General features: G+C 41.2%; 1 protein-coding gene across 7 annotated transcripts in view; it reads right to left on the minus strand.

Annotated features, from left to right (window-relative positions):
- NNT (nicotinamide nucleotide transhydrogenase) overlaps window positions 1–23,503 on the minus strand; it is a 95,057-nt gene extending 71,554 nt beyond the window's left edge. The window contains exons 1-5 of one of the 7 annotated variants that reach the window (XM_032627069.1): window positions 23,376–23,503; window positions 15,077–15,280; window positions 9,584–9,813; window positions 7,064–7,281; window positions 3,319–3,406 (exon numbers count right to left, since the gene is read on the minus strand). In XM_032627069.1, coding sequence (XP_032482960.1) covers window positions 3,319–3,406; window positions 7,064–7,281; window positions 9,584–9,813; window positions 15,077–15,227 — 687 coding nt within the window. In that variant the 5' untranslated portion in view covers window positions 15,228–15,280; window positions 23,376–23,503. Of the gene's footprint in view, window positions 1–3,318; window positions 3,407–7,063; window positions 7,282–8,155; window positions 8,295–9,583; window positions 9,814–15,076; window positions 15,281–17,486; window positions 17,503–22,532; window positions 22,549–22,838; window positions 22,937–23,243 lie in introns of those variants that run through there. The other 6 variants (XM_032627068.1, XM_032627067.1, XM_032627070.1 and 3 more) reach the window with 6 other exon arrangements.
- Between the last annotated feature and the right edge of the window lie 450 nt (window positions 23,504–23,953).

The raw sequence follows: 23,953 nt of genomic DNA on the forward strand, positions 1-23,953 counted from the left end.
CCCCATCCCACGTACCTTTCCCTAGTCATCTCTCTCAACAGGATGTTCATCTGCATCCTTTATCATAGTCCTTCATGATAAACTGGTAAATAGGAAGTAAATTGTTTTCCTGAGTTCTGTGAGCACCTCTAGCAAATTAACTGAACCCAAGGTGGGTTGTGGGAACTTATGACTTACGGCCAACCTGTCAGAAGCACAGGTGACAACCTAGACTTGTGACTGGCATCTGAAGGGGAGTGGGGACAGTCCTGTGGGCCTGAGTCCTTAACCTGTGAGATCTGATGCTATCTCCACACAGATAGTTTCAGAATTAAGTGAAATTGTAGGGCACCCAGCTGGTGTCACAGAATTACTTGGTGTGGGGAAGATCCCCACACATTTGGTGACTGGAAGTTATCAGAAGTGAAGTGTTCTATATGAAAGTTAAGGAGAGACACAGGAGCAAGAGTGGAGTTTTTCCTAAACAGTCCTAAATCAGACATTCCCACATCTGCAAGAGGATCTGGGACTTTCCTGGTGGCCCAGTGGTTAAGAATCTGCCTGCCAGTGCAGGGGACACAGGTTCGAGCCCTGGTCTGGGAAGATCCTATGTGCCGCAGGGCAACTAAGCCCGTGCGCCACAACTACTGAGCCTGCGCTTTAGAGCCTGCGAGCCACAACTACGGAGCTCATGTGCCACAACTACTGAAGCCCACGCGCCTAGAGCCAGTGCTCTGCAACAGGAGAAGCCACCACAATGAGAAGCCTGCGCACCGCAATGAAGAGTAGCCCCCGCTTGCCACAACTAGAGAAAAGCCCGCGCACAGCAATGAAGACCCAACACAGCCATAAATAAATAAACAAATAAATAAACAAATAAATTTTTTTTTTTTTTTTTTTAAACAGATTTATTTATTTATTTATTTATTTTTGCTGTGTTGGGTCCTCGTTTCTGTGCAAGGGCCTTCTCCAGCTGCGGCGAGCGGGGACCACTCTTCATCGCGGTGTGTGGGCCTCTCACCATCGCGGCCCCTCCCGTTGAGGAGCACAGGCTCCAGATGCACAGGCTCAGTAGTTGTGGCCCACGGGCCCAGCCGCTCCGCGGCATGTGGGATCCTCCCAGACCAGGGCTCAAACCCACGTCCCCTGCATTAGCAGGCAGATTCTCAACCACTGCGCCACCAGGGAAGCCCAATATTTTTTTTTTTAAAAAGAGGATCTGAACTCTGTAACATGACCTATAAGAAAGGCTCCACATCATCCAGCCCTGGCCTACCTTTCCAACATCATCTCAGATCACTCTCCACCTTGCTCACCACACTCGAAGACCAATGGCCTTCTTTACTCTCCTAGAAGCACTGAATTCCTTCCCATCACGGCACCTTTATGTGTGCTATTCCCTTGGCCTAGAATCCTGAACCCCGCTTTCTTTCTTCCCGTCCTTTAGGTCCCAATCAAATGTCAGAGGCGCCTTCCCCATCACCCTAACTACAGTAGCTTGCTCCTATGACTCACCACCATATCATGCTGTTCCTTTCTTTTATATCTAAAATGATATCCCATATGTGTTTGATGGTTTATTTATCTCTTCGCTGTGGTCCCTACTATGTGTAAATTTCTGTGGCAGGGATTTTTTTGCCTTGTTCATGCCATATCCCCAGCTACTAGAACAGTGCCTGGCACATCAAAAGCCATCAACCGATTGATTTTAGCTCATTCTAGACATGTAAGAACACTCCATGTTTAAAGGAAACCCAAATAAAATATTATGCAAGCTACTTTTTTTTGGCTGTGTTGCACAGCATGCGGGATCTTAGTTCCCCAACCAGGGATCAAACCCACGCCCCCTGCAGTGGAAGCACGGAGTCTTAACCATTGGACTGCCAGGGAAGTCCCTAAGCAATCTACCTTGATAAGTCCATCTATTGTCCAATTCTTCAATATCAGGAAAGTGTTTCTGACATGTAACTAAAATCCCTTAAACTGCAATTTAAATTTTCAGTAAAGAGAGTCACTTTTCCACCTTTTAAAAGCTGACTGATTCTCCTTCCTTTACACCTCTTGTCTTCTGTTTCACTTTTTAATCCCTTATATTAACAGCTTTCCTCTCACCTTCCAGACAGATTCTAACCAAAACTGAGTAGTGGATTTGTGCATCAAAGCATTCAGCCAGTCTAAGAACAGCAGCCAACTTCTGGCCACCATGAGGGTCAGACCTTTTCTTACGACCCTGAGAAAGAAGTCAGATGTAATCACTTTACGTATCACACCTCTTGCTGTTTGCTCATACTCTCTTGTTAAGTTTTCTGGCCTCCACTTGAACCGCGTGCCACCATCTTCACCTGGTCTGTTTTTAAAGCCATGTATAACTAGATTTCTCAAAGCTGCTATTATCTTTTTTTCATTTTTTCTAGGAGATTTATTTTGTGTGAGAGCTCTGGGTTGATATAACAAAGTAATTAAGAGTAGGAAGCACCAAGTAAACCTGTACCCTACAGAGTATACTCTGCAGATAGATGACAACATTTAAGGTCCTGTTTCCTATACTTTGCTGAAAGGCTTACACTATTATTTAGGGTCCGTGGCCTCGAAGGCTCACAGCATAATCAATTCTTTCACCTAGGCACCACCACCTCTCATCAACTGCTCTTCTCTGCTCTCAATATAGATTAAAGAAACTGCACCCTTTCCCCCTGCCAAACACCCTGATTATACCACCTACTATTTCCTGTCCTCTTGACCCAAAATTTGGCAAAAAGTGAGAAAACCAAGTCTTTCCTGAGCCAATGTGTCACAATCATTGGGAAGCTGAGAATTTGCTGAATGTATCACGAGGCTTTTTAAACAATTACTAATAAACAAGTCATCCAAAATCCCTTTAAGAATTCAAGTTAGAAAGTGAAAAACAGGAAAAAAAAATTGAACTTCCAGAAATGTCAAAATTCGTTGTTTTCAAGTAACCTTAAGTAGCTTTGAGGCTCTGCCATATATTTGTATATGACATGAACATCATAATTTGCAAACAAAAAATTTTTAAATAACTATTTAAAAACTACAATACCGGGCTTCCCTGGTGGTGCAGTGGTTGAGAGTCCGCCTGCCAATGCAGGGGACAAGGGTTCGTGCCCCGGTCCGGGAAGATCCCACATGCCGCGGAGCGGCTGGGCCCGTGAGCCATGGCTGCTGAGCCTGTGTGTCTGGAGCCTGTGCTCCGCAACGGGAGAGGCCACAACAGTGAGAGGCCCGCGTACCCCAAAAAAAAAAAAAAAAAAAAAAAAAAAAAAACTACAATACCCTTGCCTAATTCATAGTATGAAGAAACATTAAAGTTTTACCTACCTTAGCTGGAGGAACTTTTCCAGCAGCTGTGATCTGACCAGTAAAAAAACGTCCAAAATGATTTGCTGCTAGTACAACAGCCTTGTAGCTTAAGAAAATAGAAAAATAAATGGATAAATAATTCTATAAAATTAAAGAACTTAAGTTTATATAGGAGAAATTATTAAAGAATAATAGTTAACATTTTTATAGTGACTACTATCTGTCAAAAACTGTTCTAAGTGCTGTATATATGCTTACTCCTAATCTTCACAACAATTCTATGGATAAGTATAACTATTATCTTCATTTTATAGGTGAGGAAACAGACACACAGAGGTGAAGAGACTTGACTGAGGTCTCTCAGCTAGTAAATGGCAGAGCCAGACGTCTGACCCTGGCATGTTGCCTACAGAGGCACACTCTTACCCGTGACGCTCTCTGACCTCTTTGTAATGAGCACTACAGAAGCTCAGTTGGGATAAAAAAAAAATGAAGGGAAGACAAGAAAATGCTAACAATGGTTTTCTTTGGCAGCTGGGACTACAGATACTTCAAACTTTCTGTTTTACTTTATCGTTCAAATTTTCCTTGTTGACTGTGTAATCTTTATATAATAGAGGAAAAAATCTTTCAAATTAAAAAAAATGGATTGGCTATATGCTTGTACATAATAAAATTCCAACCTCACAACATAAAACACTTCCCTTGATCTCTAATGATTGAAACCATGGGATTTTGAGATAGAGTGACCTCAGTTCAAGTCCAAGTTCTATCACTAACTAGCTTTGTGACCTTGGGCAAATTTCTTTAGTTCTCTAATCCTTGGTTTTCTCATCTCTAAAATGGGAACAAAAAGAGTCTCTTAGTGTTGTGAGGACTAAATGAGATAATGCAGGTAAAGCCCTTATCATAAAACCTGTTACAGTAAGTGCTTGGTAAATATGTTTTTAGCTAAAGAAATGCTCTATGTATCAAAAACTAGTAATTTATACCACCTTTTCTTTAATAGGATATTTTTATTACACTAATTTCATTTCCTATTACATTAATTTCATTCTATTATTTTATACTTAAAAGGCACTTTTGCACTCTCAGTAACACACAGTCTACCTTAACATTATGATACAAAGATTAATATCATAATGCAAATATTATAATGATAAGATCCACCTGCTAGTTGACAAAAAAACCCTTTCCCTGGTCATATTTTTGTAAAATAATACTTGATATAATAATTAATGCAAAAGCATGGAACAGTTACCACTATTACTTTAAGTTAAATCATATTAGAGCAGAAAAATATTTTAATGATTACATTATTTGTTAGTTTTGAATCCAAGTGATAGAAATATTCAGAGAGCAAACATGATAAAGATTCAAAGGCCACTATAAGGAATTAATTTTGGAATTAACGTTTTAAAAGATTCAGTTGTTATACTGGAAAAAAACAAAAACGAGACTGATTACACAGGAAATGTATAAGAAAACGTTGATAGTGGGAAAAGGTGATAAAAGTGGGCCTGTTTTTGATGAAGGCAAAAAGGCTCAGAATGAACATCAGGGAACTAGAAGGAGGGTGTCTTCACGGTAATACAGCTGCGTGTGTGAGTTAGATAATGATTTATCACACATTGTATGGGTAAGTATACTAGGTGATTCATCTCAAACTATGCCTTTTGCATATACCAGCTCAGGACGTAAGACAGCGATTCTTTAAACTGTGTCCCTGGATCCCCAAAAGTTCAAATTTCAGCCAACTCTGGGGCCATTGTGGCTGGGATGGAGAACAGAGAGAGAATGTTTCTAGACACCCTTCCATCCCTCAATTCAATGAAGACAACTCTGTTCTTATTGGATTTGTTTATACTGCTTCATACGCTCAAAAGATTCTGCAGCAGAAAACCACTGATCTAGAGCTACTGGTGGGGATAAGCTTTCACACATGTGCATTTCACATGACAAAAATCAACAGCACCCTTAAAACTTTACGTTGTACATTTCCTATATAAAATTTTAAGTCCCATATTGCATAACTCTTCCAGAAACTAAAGAAATATGACAAAAGTTTATTTTGTCCCTTAGTATTAATTCACATCACAAGATATATCTTCAAACCAACCATTTGCCATATTACATAAGGACAACAAAATGTGTTGTTAACTTGTCCTTTTTGTTTACTGCATCTCATTTATATCAAATGTGAACAAGTTGAAACCCAAAGTGGAATCTGTGGCACATTTGATATGCTACATCTAAGATATGAAACCTAAGAAAACTTTCAGTTCATGTGTTAGCTTTAAGAGTCTATTCAGGTTAGTCTTTTTTCATGCGCCGTTTTATTTTTTAAATAAAAAATATTTAAAAAATAAATTCGGTGCCTCATTCGTATTAGCAAGTTGTCACTACTAATAGTTTTCATGGTTAAAATCTAATTCAACAGGCTTCTTAGACGAGCTGATTTCATAAGCATCATCTGACTTCCAGATTTTTCCCACTCTCCAGGCAGAGTCAGCAATACACTGTACTCACATAGCTATTCCTATCCCTGCCCCGTGGCAGGCAGGGTTACTCAGAGCCACATTCCTCTGAGCTGATTGGGCCTTGGAATTCTTTTATACACAGTGGTCCAGGCAATCAATGGGGAATGAATTAGTGCTGGTGGGCAAATGAAGTTTACTGCCATCTTGGCCATAGTTAGCCCTCAGTTACCAATATGGGTTTTGACACCAGATGAAACTGCCTCAAGCGCACGCATTTTCCCTATTCATTAAATATTTTATAAATTTACCTATGTAAAAGCTCATTAAAATGGTAAATCTACCAATATGTATATATTAGATTGAACCATATGAAACTGCTAATATCCAACCATTTCTGACCCTATGACAACAGCGATTTATGTTAACTAAACTTATTGTGGTAATAATTTCACTATATATATATATATATATATATATATATATATATATAGCAAATCATTGTTTACACCTTAAACTTATACAATGTTCTATGTCAGTCATACTGTAATAAAACTGAGGAAAAAAACAGTAATTTCAACCTAATACATACAAAAATATACATATATATACACACACACATGAAATACAGTGTATCCCTGTTAAAGTACAGATAAATTCCAAAGAACAAAATTTGGGACATTATGTATTCGGAAGTCAGAAGTACTTTCTTAGCATAGACTCAGAAGCCTTATAATTAGTAAACTAAAAATAAGACTTTCTACATTGCACCCTTTCCCTTTCTCATCCTTTATGACTAACAGTCTAAAAAACAGTACTAGATCTATGTGAATTTTAAATCATTTGTTCTAAATTGTTATCACTAACTACCCTTGCTATCGACTTCAGTAAAATATGAGTTTACTATATTAAGGTTTTTGGATAATTAGAAATTACTAACACTATGGTTTACTTACTATACAGTTTTTCATGAAAACAGATATTAAGATATTGCATTTCATTAAAAACAAAAAGTCATTTCCTTTGGTGGAAGGAAATACCACTTCCCTTCTCCCCATGAAGATTAAAAAGTAGTGTACAATAGCATGCAAAGTGAAGAGCCATTTCCCACTGATGACTGTGAAACAATACAAGTCTTCAAAATAATTTAAGTGCACTCTCAGAAGGCTGCAATCTCCAACAATCATTACAAGTAAAATCATTGTGAGAGAGAAGAGCTACAGTGAGAGTGTTTCTATAGTACCATTGTGCTTTTGTTCAGCTGGAATGGAAAAGAATCAACCTACCCAGCAATGTTGGCCATGGAGCTTAGCGCATCGTATCCCTGAGCAATTGTGACTCTTGGAACCTGGTCCATCGCCAGAACTGTAGTTTTCCTTTTGGAAAGTTTATTTAGCAAGTCTGGATTTTGGGTTGGGTAAATAAAACTAATCAGTGTTCCCGATGTTTTTAAAAGGTCAGCTTCATGAACACCTAACGTTGGGTTAAGCATAGGGGCTCGCACCTAAGAAAAAAAGTCATCACCAATTAAAAATGTAAATGCCTCTATAATATTTTTAAGTAAACAAAACAATTAAAATAATATGCCATGATTGAAATAACACTCCAGAAGTAATCTCTCAGCAATAAATTTCTGACTCAATTCCTAAACAAAATAAAGCACACAACGATCTATGCCACCTATCATCTCACTGAACCTATGACCTGGTCCTGAGTAAGGAGCACACATACCTGGAAATAGTGTTGGGACAGGTTTGATGATGACAGGTAGAGCAGTAAAAAAATATGTAGGTTCTACAACAAACCTGTTCTCCCAAAATCTATTACTCTGGTAAAATTAAGACATATTAGAATAAACAGGCAGGAAGTTTTTGTTGTGTGTTCAAAGATTCAACTCTTGTTAATTTTGGCAAGCACAAACATTTGGAGTGGTGAGAAGTTAAGAACAACATAAACTAAAATATCCATGGTAATATGTATCAATTTATGTCACCTTAAAATTCCAGAAGAATATTTATAGATGAACACAACTCAAACTAGTAGCCTTACTGAATTGGGTTTAAGCAAAAAGCTACAATATATTCTGTTAAGTATCAGTCAATGAACACACACTGCATATGCTTGGAAGTTTCAACCGTCCACTTTTTCAAGCCAACTTTTTAAAAATTCCATTTAAAAAGGTGTTTTAAAATGTGTTTCACATCCCTGTTTAAAATCAATCTTAAAGTATATGATTTCATTAGCTCCCAATTTGCAGCAATAGTGCTTTTAGGCTAGTAAGCACAGAAAAAGAAAAACAGCTTTGAGACTTATGTTTTAAAAGGAAACACAAACACTGGGTCAATACTGTCATTTCACAGCATTTCATCTCAATTTACCTATGAGACACCTTTATCTGTTATTCCCATTTCAGTTGTTGATCTGGTGATGCATGTGATTTTAGGTTCTGGACTTTAATTAAGACTCTCTGACAAGGTCTATTTTTCCTCAGTGAGAATCTATAATATAGATTTAATAAAAATTAGAGGACAACTTTGAATTAATTCTCCTGGCCCCTATCAAATGCTCAGCTGAGACTGTTGACATCTGAGCGAGTTAAGCCACTAGAACGTTTCCCTGAAGGTGCTTTTTGGGTCTCTAGTTCCTCAGGATATTAATAGACTTGACTCAAAAAAGAGACCCTAAGATCAAGTAGTTTATTAGTACAAGTATAAGGTTACTTAACTTTTTCTATTATAGGATTTCTCAGTGCATTTAACATGCTCATACACATTGTGAATCCCTAAAAGGAACACCACAGAGCATTTCTAAAACTTATGTGCACCCTACTAATCCTTTTTTGTGTGACATCTCAAAAGGTTTTGGTCCCTATAACATACATTACAATGGATTATACTCATTTTTCTATTTTCTCTAAGCTCTTTTATTATACCAAGTTACATTACCAAGTATCAGTATACCTAAACACTTAAAAACTTAAACTGAATTACTATTTATCTCCATATCATATTGTTATTAATTTTCTATAGAAGAAAAGTTTTGTGTCTCTGCAAAAAACATGATTTAAGACCCTATCAAGTTATTCAGTGGACTGTATGTAAAAAAAACGACGCGACTGAGTTCCCCTTAGAAATTAATGTAGGAAAAAAGCGGGTCTATCCTGAAAAAGTAAGCAGTTTGTTTTAACCAGATAATCATGCTTATTTAATCCATACTTCCTTACTTGCCTTGGTTACAGAAGGCTTAGGATTTCAGTTAACGTTCAGATACAGTCTCTCTTTTCTCTACATGATTTTTTACTTAAGATTTTATTTGTAAAATTGCTTTTTTATTTGTAACATTGCTTTTTCCAGAAGAGTCCTCCCTCTCTAGAAATAGTACCTACGTCAGTTAAATCACTATTCCTTCAAGGTATCAGAAGATCATTCTATATTCGGTCCCAGGAGGAGCTCCATGCCTCCTTTCCATTCTAGAAGCAGTTAAACACTCACCTGAGGGTATTGTGGACATATAGGAACCATGCACTGCAAATTTTCCCTAGGCAATAAGAAGGGCATTTCCACATAGCAAATGTAAAAAGGAAGATCACTTCTTCTTTTCTCATGGTTAAATATAGGTCACATTGCCTGATAAAAGTTCTACTAGAACATGAAGAATATTCACAACATGCAACCATTTCTTTGAGAAAAAAAGCATCATTTGAAAGTATGGAAAACTATAAGCATAGAAGAGGTAATTTAAACTTTCTACAAGAAGATTTAGAAAAGTCAGCATGCCATAAATGGAAGGGGGAAAGGAATAATTACTTTGACCACCAAATCAGAAGCCAGCACTTCCTTCGCCCCTTGGATCTGGGCACCTGCTGTTCTGTAGTGGTCATCTGAGAACTTGGAAGCTTCGCCAGCACCCGACTCCACAACAATATTAAAACCCTGCTTGACCAAGGCCTGGACGCCAGCAGGAGACAATGCCACTCGCTTCTCATTTTGGAAAATCTCTTTGGGGACCCCAATAGTCAGTTGTTTATATGGAATTCCTACAACAAAGACAAAAAAAAAAAAATTTGGTAAATAACACCACCAAAAGTCAGTGTTTTAATAATACCGTTCAGAAAACAGAAATGGGCAGTCTGTTCAAAATATACTGCACATAGAGGTTGCTGTTCAAAATGATGTTCCTGATTCATACTCGTAATTTTTAGACTTTTTTTGATAAGATGACTGGAAATTTTTATATCCACTCTCCTGAAAATCCTAAATATTTTATTTAACCAAATGGCTCTCTTCAAGGCCTATAACTAGCTTAGTTTATTCTTAGGGAAAAATACATTGAAAGGCCACTCAACAGGCTAACCCCACTCATCTAACTAACCCTCTCAGGTTTATGGTCTCCTGGTCTTTACCTTTAAGGAAGACAGAAGTAATTAACTATTTTGAAAAACAATCCTACACTAGACACTTTGATGGCCTGCCACACCCAAAGTCCTTTTCTTGACAACTTGGCCAAGATTTCATAGATTGGTCATAGATTTCCAAGTGTTGTATCTTAAGACCTTCCATTCTTGACCACAACTGATTAGACCAGGGGTGGGCAGCTGGGTCAGAGATAACAGTCTACAGGCCAGACCTAAGGAAAACCAGCAGCCCATGAGATGACTTATACAGGAACTCTGCCTGAGGACACTCCATGTTGGCCAATGACTATCCAACCCAATCAGGTTCTCTCAAAGGGAGTTTGGATGCAAGACCACCGAAAAGGACAAAGAGAGTAGAATGGTGCAGCAGCTATTCATAAACACAGCCATGAGATAATCAAAGGGAGGTCAGCAGCCACAACAGTAGAAACATCAGTAGTGGACATGCAGAGGAGTCATGGCCACGAAATCCAGAATAACATCCCACTTTTCCAAGAAGTAGATGAAGGGTTTCCTGGGCTCCCATACTTCCCAAGAATCCATAAAATAAAAATAAACCCTCATCACAAAATATAACATGATGTGATTGTGTTGACACAAAAGAACCTGTATAACACAGAGTTAAATTATTTATATATGGTTCAGACCAGACTTAGCTAAAGTAGACTAGTTTCTTCTGTTGTTTTACTCAATATATGGACACAAACAGATATTTTTTTTTTTTTTTTTTTTTTTTTTTTTTTGCGGTACGCGGGCCTCTCACTGCCGTGGCCTCTCCCGTTGCGGAGCACAGGCTCCGGACGCGCAGGCTCAGCGGCCATGGCTCACGGGTCCAGCCGCTCCGCGGCACGTGGGATCTTCCCGGACCGGGGCACGAACCCGTGTCCCCTGCATTGGCAGGCAGACTCTCAACCACTGCGCCACCAGGGAAGCCCAGATATTTTTTTTTAATGAAGAGCGTCTGCTTCTATATGTTTTACTAAAGTTTAGAAAACCCACTCTAGCAATCTAAACTCTGAATATATATAATAAAAAGATAAATCAAATTATCTCTACAGAGTAATTTATTGAGACCTTAGAGAGACTAAATCAACCTAAAATAGCTGCATTTGGACATACAGTCTTAGATCCCACACTGTTTAAGCAGTAATAATTGACAGTAGGCCAAAGGCAAACATATGCTGAATCTTGCTCTCTACTTAAAAGAAGAGGGAGGAAAATAATTGAAAGCTGGCAAATATCTTGAATTAATGTGCAAAATTAAATCACGTAAACTAATCTGGAGTTCACTTATCTGACAACCACAAATTATCTAGGTCCTACCAAAGACAAATGAAGTCGTATCAAAAGGATTTAGGATCCAACCTCAAAGGGCTTCCACTGGCCAAATATGAGCCAATTTGAGCATCAAAAAGATAATTAATTGCAATGTAGTAAAACACATCTAAAGATGTTAAAATCCATGAGTTCAGGATAATAATAAATATTTCAAAACTCAAAAAGTAAATATTTTCTGGGCTTCCCTGGTGGCACAGTGGTTGAGAGTCCGCCTGCCAATGCAGGGGACACGGGTTCGTGCCCCAGTCCGGGAGGATCCCACGTGCCGTGGAACGGCTGGGCCCGTGAGCCATGGCCGCTGAACCTGCGCGTCCGGAGCCTGTGCTCCGCAACGGGAGAGGCCACAGCAGTGAGAGGCCCGCATACCGCAAAAAAATAAATAAATAAATAAATATTTTCTAAAAGCTTCATTGGTCAACTCTGGAGAAAGTAAGGTGTGATAGGCAGAATCATGGTCTCCCAAATATATCCATGTCCTAATCCTCAGAATCCAATACATGGCAAGGGAAAATTAAGGTAGCAGATGGAATTAAGGTTGTTAATCAGATGACCTTGAAACAGGGAGAATATCCTGGATTATTTGGGTGGGCCCAATGTAATCACATGGGTCCTTAAATGTGGAAGAAGGGAGCAGAAGAGTCAGAGTCAAAGAATAATTTGAAGATGCTATCCTGCTGGACTGGAAGGCAGAGGCAGAGGCCATGAGCCAAGGAGTGCAGGCAGTCCCCAGAAGCTGGAAAAGGCAAGGGCACAGATTCTCCCCTAGAGCCTCTGGAAGTGAGAACCATTTCAGACTTTGGCCTCCATAAGTGTAAAATAATAAATTTGTGTTATATGAAGGCAGTAAGTTTGTGATCATCTATTACAACAGAAGTAGAAAATGTATACATAAGAAAACCAGCTGATTAGCAAAACTAGTAAATAATGGAAAATAATCAAACATCTACCCACCCTTCCAGTACAATCTCAGAGTGACTAAATACAGTTGGCCCTCCGTATCCACGGATTCAACCAACCACAGATCAAAAATATTAAAAAAAGATTCCAGAAAGTTCTGAAAAGCAAAACTTGATTGTATTAGGCATTATGAGTAACCTAAGATGATTTAAAGTGTACAGGAGGATGTGTGTAGGTTATGTGCACACACTACACCATTTTATATAAGGGACTTGAGCATCCGCAGATTTTGGTACCCACGGGAAGTCCTGGAACCAAGTCCCCATGGATACCAAGGGATGACGTAATACAGGGAAAGATTTTTTTAATAGAAAAATTCTAACTAATAAATGAAGATAAAATGATAGAATATCACCATTTTAAAGCCCCTGATAAAATCACGGATTTACTTAATGATCATCAAATGACTGCTACAGCGTTTGAGTGAAAAAGTGATGAGAACTTCACAATAGATGGATCACACTGACAGCATCTAAACTCACTGATGAATCTTCTTGATGTGCTGCAACAGATAGTACACAGCATCATCTATGAAGTACACTTGCCAAAAAAAGCAAACCTGGGTCTGATCAAGCCTCTAGCTCTAGCTAAATGTTACAGAAAATACAAGGGACAGAGAAACTGGTTAAATAATACCAAGGGAATTCAATAAGCTAAACCTAGATAGAATGTGAGAAATTCTACAGAACAACTAAATTCTTCAACAAATGAATTAAAAAGAAAACAGAGGAGAGGAACATACAGACCAAAAGAGACCTAAGAGACAAGCAAGCAAATACAACACAGGGACCCTGTTTGGATCACCATTTGAACAAAGCAACTGTTAAAAAAAAAAAAAGAGAAGAAAAAATTGAGAAAATATGAATACTGACTGAAATTACTTTTCATGCTTTTCAATGTGGTAATGAAAGTGTGGTTATATTAAGGAATAAATAGGACCCTCATCTTTTAGAGGTAAAAAATAATTATCTAGGAAACAGTCAAGAACCAGAAGTTAAACAAACAAAAAAAGTCTCATGCATAGTTGATATAGAGATCTTGAAGTCCGCGCTTTCACTCACAAGGACAATTCCCATGTGCTCAGTGTAGTTATTGGCTTTTACTTTATACACAATTTTATCACACTGGATAATCTGGCTTTTCAGATCACTTTAAAATAACCTGAAGATAAGGCTGAGGGCTCTCAGAGGCAGGTACCCTGCCAATAGTGACTTGTCATGAGAGAACAAGAAAAGAGCTGTGAAGTCTACAAAAGGCAGACATAAGAACTCAAAAAAACCTTGGGGCTTCCCTGGTGGTGCAGTGGTTGAGAGTCCGCCTGCCAATGCAGGGGACACGGGTTCGTGCCCCGGTCTGGGAAGATCCCACATGCTGCGGAGTGGCTGGGCCCGTGAGCCATGGCCGCTGAGCCTGCATGTCCAGAGCCTGTGCTCCGCAACAGGAGAGGCCACAGCAGTGAGAGGCCTGCGTACCGCAAAAAAAAAAAAAAAAAAAGAACTCAAAAAACCTAGCAGTTTAGGCGTCCTTAATGTACAAATAGTCCTACAAACAAAAAGGGAATTATTCTATTTGGCAAAGACTTCTGGTTCCTCTTAAATAACCACGCTGTTCCTCCCCTAAAAATAACAGAATGCTATTTTTATTTGAGTATGTTGCCATGTAGAATAAAAAAATTAAATGGCCAAGTCTCCCTTAGAGCTACATATTGCCACCTGTCTGAGTTCTGGCCAATGAGGTGTAGACAGAGTGCTAGGAGGGTCTCTGGGCAAGATGCCTAAAGCGATCTGACTCAGCTTAGAAGGTTCCCCTTTGAACCTTCTGGCTTGCACCCCAGAACACAAGCAAGTGGGGGTCCTAGCAAGGAAGGCCTTGGAGGCCACTAGAAGACTTCAGCTCTTACTCTGTGTGACCTAGGAAGCTAGTTGCAAATTTTGAATAGAAGAGTGACATGATCTTTCATTTTAAAAAGATTATTCTCATTGTCATGTACAGAACAGACTGTTGTCGGGGACAGAAGTAGAAAGCAGAGACCACTTAGAAGACTAATGCAATAATCCAGGTGACAGATGATAGTGGCTTGGACCAGGATGATAACAGTGGTGATGGTGAAAAGAGGAGAGATTCTGGATAAAAGGTAGAGCTGACCTATACCTACTATGCGGATCTGGAATGTCTCCAAGGTTTCTGACCTGAGCAACTGAAATGAAGTTGCCATTTACTAAATCAAGAAACATTAATGCAGATCAATTAATACACCTAGTTCCTAATTCCTGAGCATAGCTGAGCCATATATGTACAATTCCCCAACACTGACCAGGAAAGAGGAAGAGCTGCTAGGAGAAATGGATACTATGAGCAATAGTTTCCTGGGTACAACTCAACTGATTTGACATTTTTTTTTTCTATTATATTTTCTTTTCTGTTAGCACTGACAGTCAGGAACTTCCATGCATGGAAAATATAAGAAAGCACTCATTTCGTTTTTTACTCAAAATGATCACTGTCAAACACAGGGCTGTAAAACTGCATGTCTTATTTTATCTGTCATCAGGAGATCTATTGGCTCCTATGACGTGAAGTGAGACTTTACCTGGTTTTACAGGGGCTTTACACCACAGCGCCTGCTGAGTATGAAATGTTCGTAAAAAATCCTTCTTCCTAGGTAGAACCTTACAGGACCCCAAATTGCTAAGGAAAGGGCAGGAACAGCCAGTCGCCACTGTTTTCAGTAGGTTCGCCATGTTCACAGGAGCTCCCAACTTTCTGAATCCCCAATTTCCTTGAAGGTAAATCACTAAAGGAAAGAAAACGAAACATTTCTGTGCTGAGAAAGACATACTTTGCCTTTCGTACATCAAAAACATTAAAAACAAAAAAAAAGCTAATTCAAAGAGGTTGGAAAATAACAGTTAAATGTGGGCATCTACAATGAATTTATTTGCCAAGTCCTTTACTTACAGAAGATGCTTCAAAAGTTTGTTTCTAATTCAGGTATTTAAAACTTGGAATCCGTTTTCCCACTTAGATTGTAGTTATAAACTCACTATTGAATTCCAAGCCTAGGTCACATAAGTCTAATTGATCCTTAATGTAGCTGGAAAGTTTTTAAAAAATGCTATAAAGTCCAGTCACGTCTTACATGAAAGTTACTGTCCTAAGTCAGCTTGTCCAGCAAAAATTGCATAAAGTCAAAATTACCAGGAATTTCCCTTAGATTGTCTAAAATGCTGTACAATACAGTAGTACTTGTTTAGCCGCCACGCTATACAGAAAACACCCACTACTTTTCAGTGCGTCAGGATATTGATCCTGTGAGATACCCCCCAAACCCAGACTGACTGAGTGACTGGTGGATTCATGTTTGTTAGGTGTACATCGCAAGAAAATTAAACATGCATGGAATATGACTCCAATGTTAAAAAAGAAAGAAAAATTCCATGGTTAACCTTATCACATAGGTTTGTGCTTGCAGATGTGGGCAGAACTAGGAATTCTCTCAGTGGTTCCCACTAGTGGCCAGTTTTTGCCAGCTCTAACTGAGCTAGGTGAAGTGTCATCGACCTTTGCTGTTTCTGAGGCTTCAGTGGCTACCTCCACCACCCCCCGTGGCAGATCCCCAGGGGTACATAGAAGGCACTCCCACCATCCCCCTGACTCCCAATGCTCTCCTTCCTTCAAAAATGGGAAGAAGTAGAGGACCTGGAACTCCATCAATCAACCTCAGCTAACTCCACTAACTATGCCTTTAGGCTCTGCCCCATCATGCGGTCCCTCCTGGGGTCCAGCACCCAAACCCAGCAGACTCCATAAACATACTTCCAGCCTCCAGAGGAAGAAGGGTCTAACTCATTTTTTATGTCATAACTACTGCCACAACTCCCGGAAGCAACTTCCTACAAACACCAGAAAGCAACAATGGGAACAGAAGTGCGCGATCCAGGTAGGGCTTATTCTTAAGATGTCCTTTAATTCAACAAACATGTACTGAGGGCTGAGTCTCAGAGGCACAGCCGTCAGGAGCATCTGTAGAATTAAACTGGAATAGGTCACAGACTTGGAGATAAGAAAAGTCAACAAGTAATAACACGGCAAGCAGAGTAACACAAATCCAAAGTTCCAGGCGTCAAAAGAGATCATGTCCTCCTACAAGGCTAAGAAAAGGAAGGCAAAGGCATTTGAGAAGGAGAGAATACTATGAAAAAAGCTAAGGAAGAGGGAGCATGCAAGATGTGTTCAGGCATGCAATCAAAAATGTGAATAATTCTTTGCATTCAAATAGAAGGTTTTATATTTTCACAGCATTTCCAGATATGTCATTTCATCGCAGTCCTAAAGCATTCCTGAGTCAATAAATACCTTCCTCATTCATTCACAGGTCACTTCTACGGTTATTCATGGCTGGGAATGGAGAGCAAATAAGTTCAGAATTCAACCACCCATTGGAAACATTCACTGAATCTATGCCAAGAACTGAGGGAGATACAAATATATATAAAATATAATTCTTGGAATTTGGAACCAAGATGGTGGAGTAGAAGGACGTGCTCTCACTCCCTCTTGCGAGAACACCAGAATCACAACTAGCTCCTGGACAATCACTGACAGGAAGACATGGGACCTCACCAAAAAAGATACCCCACATCCAAAGACAAAGGAGAAGCCACAATGAGATGGTAGGAGGGGTGCAATCACAGTAAAATCAAATCCCATAACTGCTGGGTGGGTGACCCACAGACTGGAGAACACTTACACCACAGAAGCCCACCCACTGGAGTGAAGGTTCTGAGCTCCACGTCAGGCTGCCCAACATGGGGGTCCGGCAATGGGAGGAGGAATTCCTAGAGAATCAGACTTTGAAGGCCAGCGGGATTTGACTGCAGGACTTCGACGGAACAGCGGGTAACAAAGACTCCACTCTTGGAGGGCACACACAAAGTAGTGTGTGCATAGGGACCCAGGGGAAGGAGCAGTGGCCCCATGGGAGACTGAACCAGACCTACCTGCTAGTATTGGAGGGTCTCCTGCAGAGGCAGGGGGTGGCTGTGGCTCACCATGGTAACAAGGACACCGGCAACAGAAGTTCTGGGAAGTACTCCTTGGCATGAGCCCTCCCAACGTCCGCCATTACCCCACAAAAGAGCCAGGGATGCAAGGCTTCTTCAATATATGCAAATCAATCAATGTGATACACAATATTAACAAATTGAAGAGTAAAAAACATATGATCATCTCAATATATACAGAAAAAGCCTTTGACAAAATTCAGCACGCATTTATGATAAAAACTCTCCAGAAAGTGGGCATAGAGGGAACCTACCTCAACATAATAAAGGCCATATATGACAAACCCACAGCAAACACCATTCTCAATGGTGAAAAACTGAAAGCATTTCCTCTAAGATCAGAAACGAGACAAGGATGTCCACTCTCGCCACTATTATTCAACATAGTTTTGGAAGTCCCTGCCACGGCAATCAGAGAAGAAAAAGAAATAAAAGGAATCCAAATTGGAAAAGAAGAAGTAAAACTGTCACTGTTTGCAGATGACATGATACTATACATAGGGAATCCTAAAGATGTTAACAGAAAACTACTAGAGCTAATCAATGAATTTGGTAAAGTTGCAGGATACAAAATTTGGTAAAGTTGCAGGATACAAAAATTCTGTGCAGGAATGCACAGAAATCTCTGGCATTCCTATACACTAACAATGAAAGGTCATAAAGAGAAATTAAGGAAACAATCCCATTCACCACTGTAACAAAAAGAATAAAATACCTAGGAATAAATCTACCTAAGGAGACAAAAGACTTGTATGCAGAAAACTATAAGACACTGATGAAAGAAATTAAAGATGATACCAACAGACGGAGAGATATACCATGTTCTTGGATTGAAAGAATCAATATTATGAAAATGACTATACTACCCAAAGCAATCTACAGATTCAATGCAATCCCTATCCAATTACCAATGGCATTTTTTACAGAACTAGAACAAAAAACCTAAAATTTGTATGGAGGCACAAAAGACCCGGAATAGCCAAAGCAGTCTTGAGAGAAAAAAACAGAGCTGGAGGAATCAGACTCCCTGACTTCAGACTATACTACAAAGCTACAGTAATGAAGACAATACGGTACTAGCACAAAAACAGAAACATATATCAATGCAACAAGATAGAAAGCCCAGAGATAAACACACACACCTATGGTCAACTAATCTATGACAAAGGAGGCAAGGATATACAATGGAGAAAAGACAGTCTCTTCAATAAGTGGTGCTGGGAAAACTGGACAGCTACGTGTAAAAGAATGAAATTAGAACACTCCCTAACACCATACAGAAAAATAAACTCAAAATGCATTAGAGACCTAAATGTAAGACCGGACACTATAAAACTCTTAGAGGCGGGGCTTCCCTGGTGGCGCAGTGGTTGAGAGTCCGCCTGCTGACGAGGGGATGCCGGTTCGTGCCCCGGTCGGGGAGGATCCCACATGCTGCGGAGCGGCTTGGCCCGTGAGCCATGGCCGCTGAGCCTGCACGTCCGGAGCCTGTGCTCTGCAACAGGAGGGGCCACGACGGTGAGAGGCCCGCATACCGCAAAAAACAAAACAAAAACAAAAACAAAAAACTCTTAGAGGAAAACATAGGAAGAACACTCTTTGCCATAAATCACAGCATGATCTTTTTTTTTTTTTTTTTTTAGCATGATCTTTTTTGATCCACCTCCTAGAGTAATGGAAATAAAAACAAAAATTAACAAATGGGACCTAATGAAACTTAAAACCTTTTGCACAGCAAAGGAAACCATAAACAAGATGAAAAGACAACCCTCAGAATGGGAGAAAATATTTGCAAATGAATCAACGGACAAAGGATTAATCTACAAAATATATAAACAACTCATGCAGCTCAATATTAAAAAACAAACAACCCAATCCAAAAATGGGCAGAAGACCTAAATAGACATTTCTCCAAATGGCCAAGAAGCACATGAAAAGCTGCTCAACATCACTAATTATTAGAGAAATGCAAATCAAAACTACAATGAGGTATTACCTCACACCAGTTAGAATGGGCATCATCAGAAAATCTACAAACAACAAACGCTGGAGAGGGTGTGGAAAAAAGGGAACCCTCTTGCACTGTTGGTGGGAATGTAAATTGATACAGCCACTATGGAGAACTGTACGTAGGTCCCTTAAAAAACTAAAAATAGAATTACCATATGACCCAGCAATCCACTACTGTGCATATACCCAGAGAAAACCATAATTCAAAAAGACACATGCACCCCAATGTCCATTGCAGCACTATTTACAATAGCCAGGTCATGGAAGCAACCTAAATGCCCATCAACAGATGAATGGATAAAGAAGTTGTGGTATATATATACAATGGAATATTACTCAGCCATAAAAAGGAACGAAATTGGGTCATTCGTTGAGACATGGATGGATCTAGAGTCTGTCATACGGTGAAGTAAGTCAGAAAGAGAAAAACAAATATTGTATAGTAACGCATATATGTGGAACCTAGAAAAATGGTACAGATGAACTGGTTTGCAGGGCAGAAATTGAGACACAGATGTAGAGAACAAACGTATGGACACCAAGCGGGGTAAGCGGCAGGGGGGTGGGGGTGGTGGTGTGATGAATTGGGAGATTGGGATTGACATGTATACACTGATGTGTATAAAATTGATGACTAATAAGGACCTGCTGTATAAAAAAATTTTAATTTAATTTAAAAATAAAAATATAATTCTTGTCTTGAGGGAGATTTTGAACTACCATTACCAAGGACCTAGTCCTATCCCAACTTCCCCACTTACCCTAGTTTCTCTTCTTGGATCATCCCAGCTCCCCAACAACAACCATTCTCCCTGGTCAGGCTTAGCCAGACCTCATCAGCAAAAGAACAAAGCTGCCTAGAATACAGGCCGGGTATAGTCTAAGCCTGCCACTCACTCGCTGTTTGACCTGAATCTCTCAGCACCTCAGTCTGCTCATCTATAAAAGGAGCACAGGAAGGCTCCTTTGTAGGACCCCATTAGGCTCTAGAGGTTTTATGATTAGATGAGATTCTGCAATGCTTTAAAGCTGAAGTTCTATTTCATGGCCTGGAGCCTGGAAAATTAGCCCTGACTGCTTGTAAATGTCATAAGCCTAAATAAAGTAAAAATGACCCTGAAAGATATTCAGAGAATATTTGAACCATGCTATCAGCCTAGGACTTGTTAACATCAAAGATAGTACAGTTGACCCTTGAACAACGGGGGTCTGAACTGCATAGGTCCACTCCTAGGCGGCTATTTTTCAATAGTAAATATTAACATTACTACAATATACACAGTCCGTGGTTGGCTGAATCCTCGGATGGGGAGCAACTGCAGATACAGAGGGCCCTTATTCAAAAGCCAACTGTATTCCATCTTAATTGTCACATTTTCCCCTATCTTCGCTTTAAAGCTCTTTGCTGTTTTATTATCCATGTCTTCTATGGCTTTCAAGCAATGGAGAAAAACTTTACAACTCAAAATTGAAAAAAGAACTGTTTTTTTTAGTATGGCATTCATACAGCCGTTTAATGTAAGTTATTTTGGTAAATATCTCCCCTAATAGATTAAAATCCTTGGAGGCAAGCACCTGAGAGAGGATAGTATTGAGGCTAAGAGGGTGAACTCCTGGTTGGAAGGCCCCACTCTGCAACGCATTAGCTGTGTCACCCTGGCAAGTCACTTCTTTGTGTCTGATTTCACCACCTTTAAAATGGGTTAAATAATAATGGCACCTATCATATAGGGTTATTGTGAGGATTAAAAGGACACAGTATCTTCATTGCTATCAGTGTTCACTTTATTACCTCTGGCCCAGTGCCTTGCACAAAATAGAGGAAATCAACAAGTATTGTTTGAGTGAATGAATAACTAGGGCTAGGTAACCTGAAGCCTGGGGATCTATGAACACATTCTCCAAGGAGCTTCAGGAAATTTCCTTTAAAAATTAAATGCTGGGCTTCCCTGGTGGCGCAGTGGTTGAGAGTCCGCCTGCCGATGCAGGGGACACGGGTTCGTGCCCCGGTCTGGGAAGATCCCACATGCTGCGGAGCGGCTGGGCCCGTGAGCCATGGCCGCTGAGCCTGCGCGTCCGGAGCCTGTGCTCCGCAACGGGAGAGGCCACAACAGCGAGAGGCCCGCATACCACAAAAAAAAAAAAAAAATTAAATGCTATGTAGTTTTGTGGAAAAGTGATTCCATCAGCAAAGCTAAGCAGCCTGAGCACACTTGCTAATAAGAAAGCAATCCTAAACCGTCCATTCAATTAAAAAAAAAAAGCCAAAGTTTGCAAGTAAAAGGGTGCCCTGGAGAAGAGAGAAATATTTTAAAGTAAAGCACACAAGCCTCACCGTTCCTAACAAAGCCTGTCCTACAAGACTCCTTACAGATTCCTTAAGGACTTCCCTGCACCAGAGGGCGAATAAAGGACGCCTGCAACTTTAATAAACAAGTTACACTTCTAAAACGAGACATACCAACCAAGGACACAATACCCTACAAAAGCTTAGACTGGCAGGCAGCGTGACTTCGCCCAAAGCCACGGGTTCAGCTCCTCCCTCTGCAACTAAACTGCCACCCTGCTGGCATCTGCCCGGGACCGCTATTTATAACCTTCCCCGGAAGCCGATTGGCCGAGGCGGCGTAATAGTCATTCCCCCTCCGGAGTTCGAATCAGCTCTGCCCCCTCCGCTGTCTCTCCCGCATTGCCAACCCCGGCCCCACTCTTGGCCCAATAGAGGCATGCCCCGACCACCACCAGCCCGCCTCCGACATACACTCACAACTTTCGACACCAACTGTGTCTCCAGCCAGTCACCCACCCCAAATTCCCTCCGGGTTCAAGCACAATTTCGGAGCGTCCAGGTGCCACCTCTCTGGGTGCACCCCGTACCAAGAGTCCTCTATGACCTCCTTCCCTTCTTCCATCCTGTAACCTGAAACAACCCCGTACAACTCCCGCCGCCCCACACAGCTCCAAAATCTGCACCTGCACAGCTGACACCTCGTTCCCTGCCCTCAGCGAAGACGCAGTTTTCGAATCCACCATCCCCCACTTGCTTCCACGTCGCCCCCGCTCGAGACAAGAAAGGGGGCCCTCGAGGCACGGTTCTCCTTCCCGGCCCAAGGCTCCCGAGGGTCCACCACGTGCAGGGGTCACTGCCGACCCCGCCCCCTTCGGCTCCTTGACAGATCTCCTTCTCCGCGGGCGCCGGGATCTTCTGGACCAGCCCCGCGCCCCTTCCCCAGCTGCGCCCCAGGAGCGCGCCCGGGCTGCCCGCGCCTTGACGCTCACCTTGGCAGGGAGGCCGGGCGGCCGCGGGTTGCGAGGGGACGCCGCGCTGGCAGACCTGGGCTCCAGCCCCGCGGCGCGGCGCCTCCAACCCGGAAGAACAGCCCCAAGCCGTTGGTGGCTGAGGCCACGTGACGACGGCACAGCCCCCACCCCGGCCCAGCGCCCTCTCCTCGCCGGGCCCTTCTTCCCGCCCGGCCGCCTCCACCAGCCCGCCCGCCCGCCAGCCCTCTCTCCGAATGAAAAAACGACCTCACGAAATGCCCCTTAGCGCACAAAGGCCAGTTACCCCAAGGAACCCTTCCCTCTCCTTGGTGGCAGCCAAAAACCTCTTTGTCCCGGGCTCGACCTGTGGCCTACTCGCCCCCCCCACCGCGTTTTCCCTCGGCCCGTCCTTGTCAATCAAACCTGGAGCCCAACGCAGGCGCTGAAGTTTCCAGGGCTACATTGGTACTCTCCTGGAGAGCCAGTTACAAAGTGTGATCGCCTCTCCAGTGTCCCACCAGAACAAATGAAATAACAGAACTCCACTTTTGGTACCTGACTTTCCTCTAGCTGTCTAGGAAAAATCATAACTTCTAAAACAGAAGACCAAAAGGCAAGTGGGAGGAGGCCAGGAGGTGGTGAAGGGCGGGAATGGGGGCGTTGTTTTTCCATTCCGGACGGAGGGTGGAGTTAAATTCCTCTGAAAAGAAGGCCCCAAAATTAACACACATCTGCTGACTGGTCTTCCTAGGCACGCCCACAGAAAGTCGTGTGCTTCTGTTCGTATTAATATCCAGGGGCTGGAGAGCGCCCTTGGTGGACGTTAAGTGTCCTGACCAGGCCTAGGCTGATTTCGGCAAAACAACTAAAGGACGCTGAAACCTAATGACTTGTGTTACTTAGTCTGCAGGTGTCTTCTGATTAAAAATAGGAATAATAAGGTAGAGAGTATAAATTGGTTCACTTACCCAAAGCTGAATCATCATCACGAAGTGTCAGTATGGTCACTGCATTTTTACTTTAATTGAAATATCTAAGATGAGTTAAAAATTATGAATCTCAAAGGCATGAGGCAAACAGATATTCCATATCCTTAAAAAGAAATAAACCACAGGGAAACTCTTATTTTGAGA

Source organism: Phocoena sinus, chromosome 3 (genome assembly GCF_008692025.1).
Source record: "Phocoena sinus isolate mPhoSin1 chromosome 3, mPhoSin1.pri, whole genome shotgun sequence".
Taxonomy (NCBI): Eukaryota; Metazoa; Chordata; class Mammalia; order Artiodactyla; family Phocoenidae; genus Phocoena; species Phocoena sinus.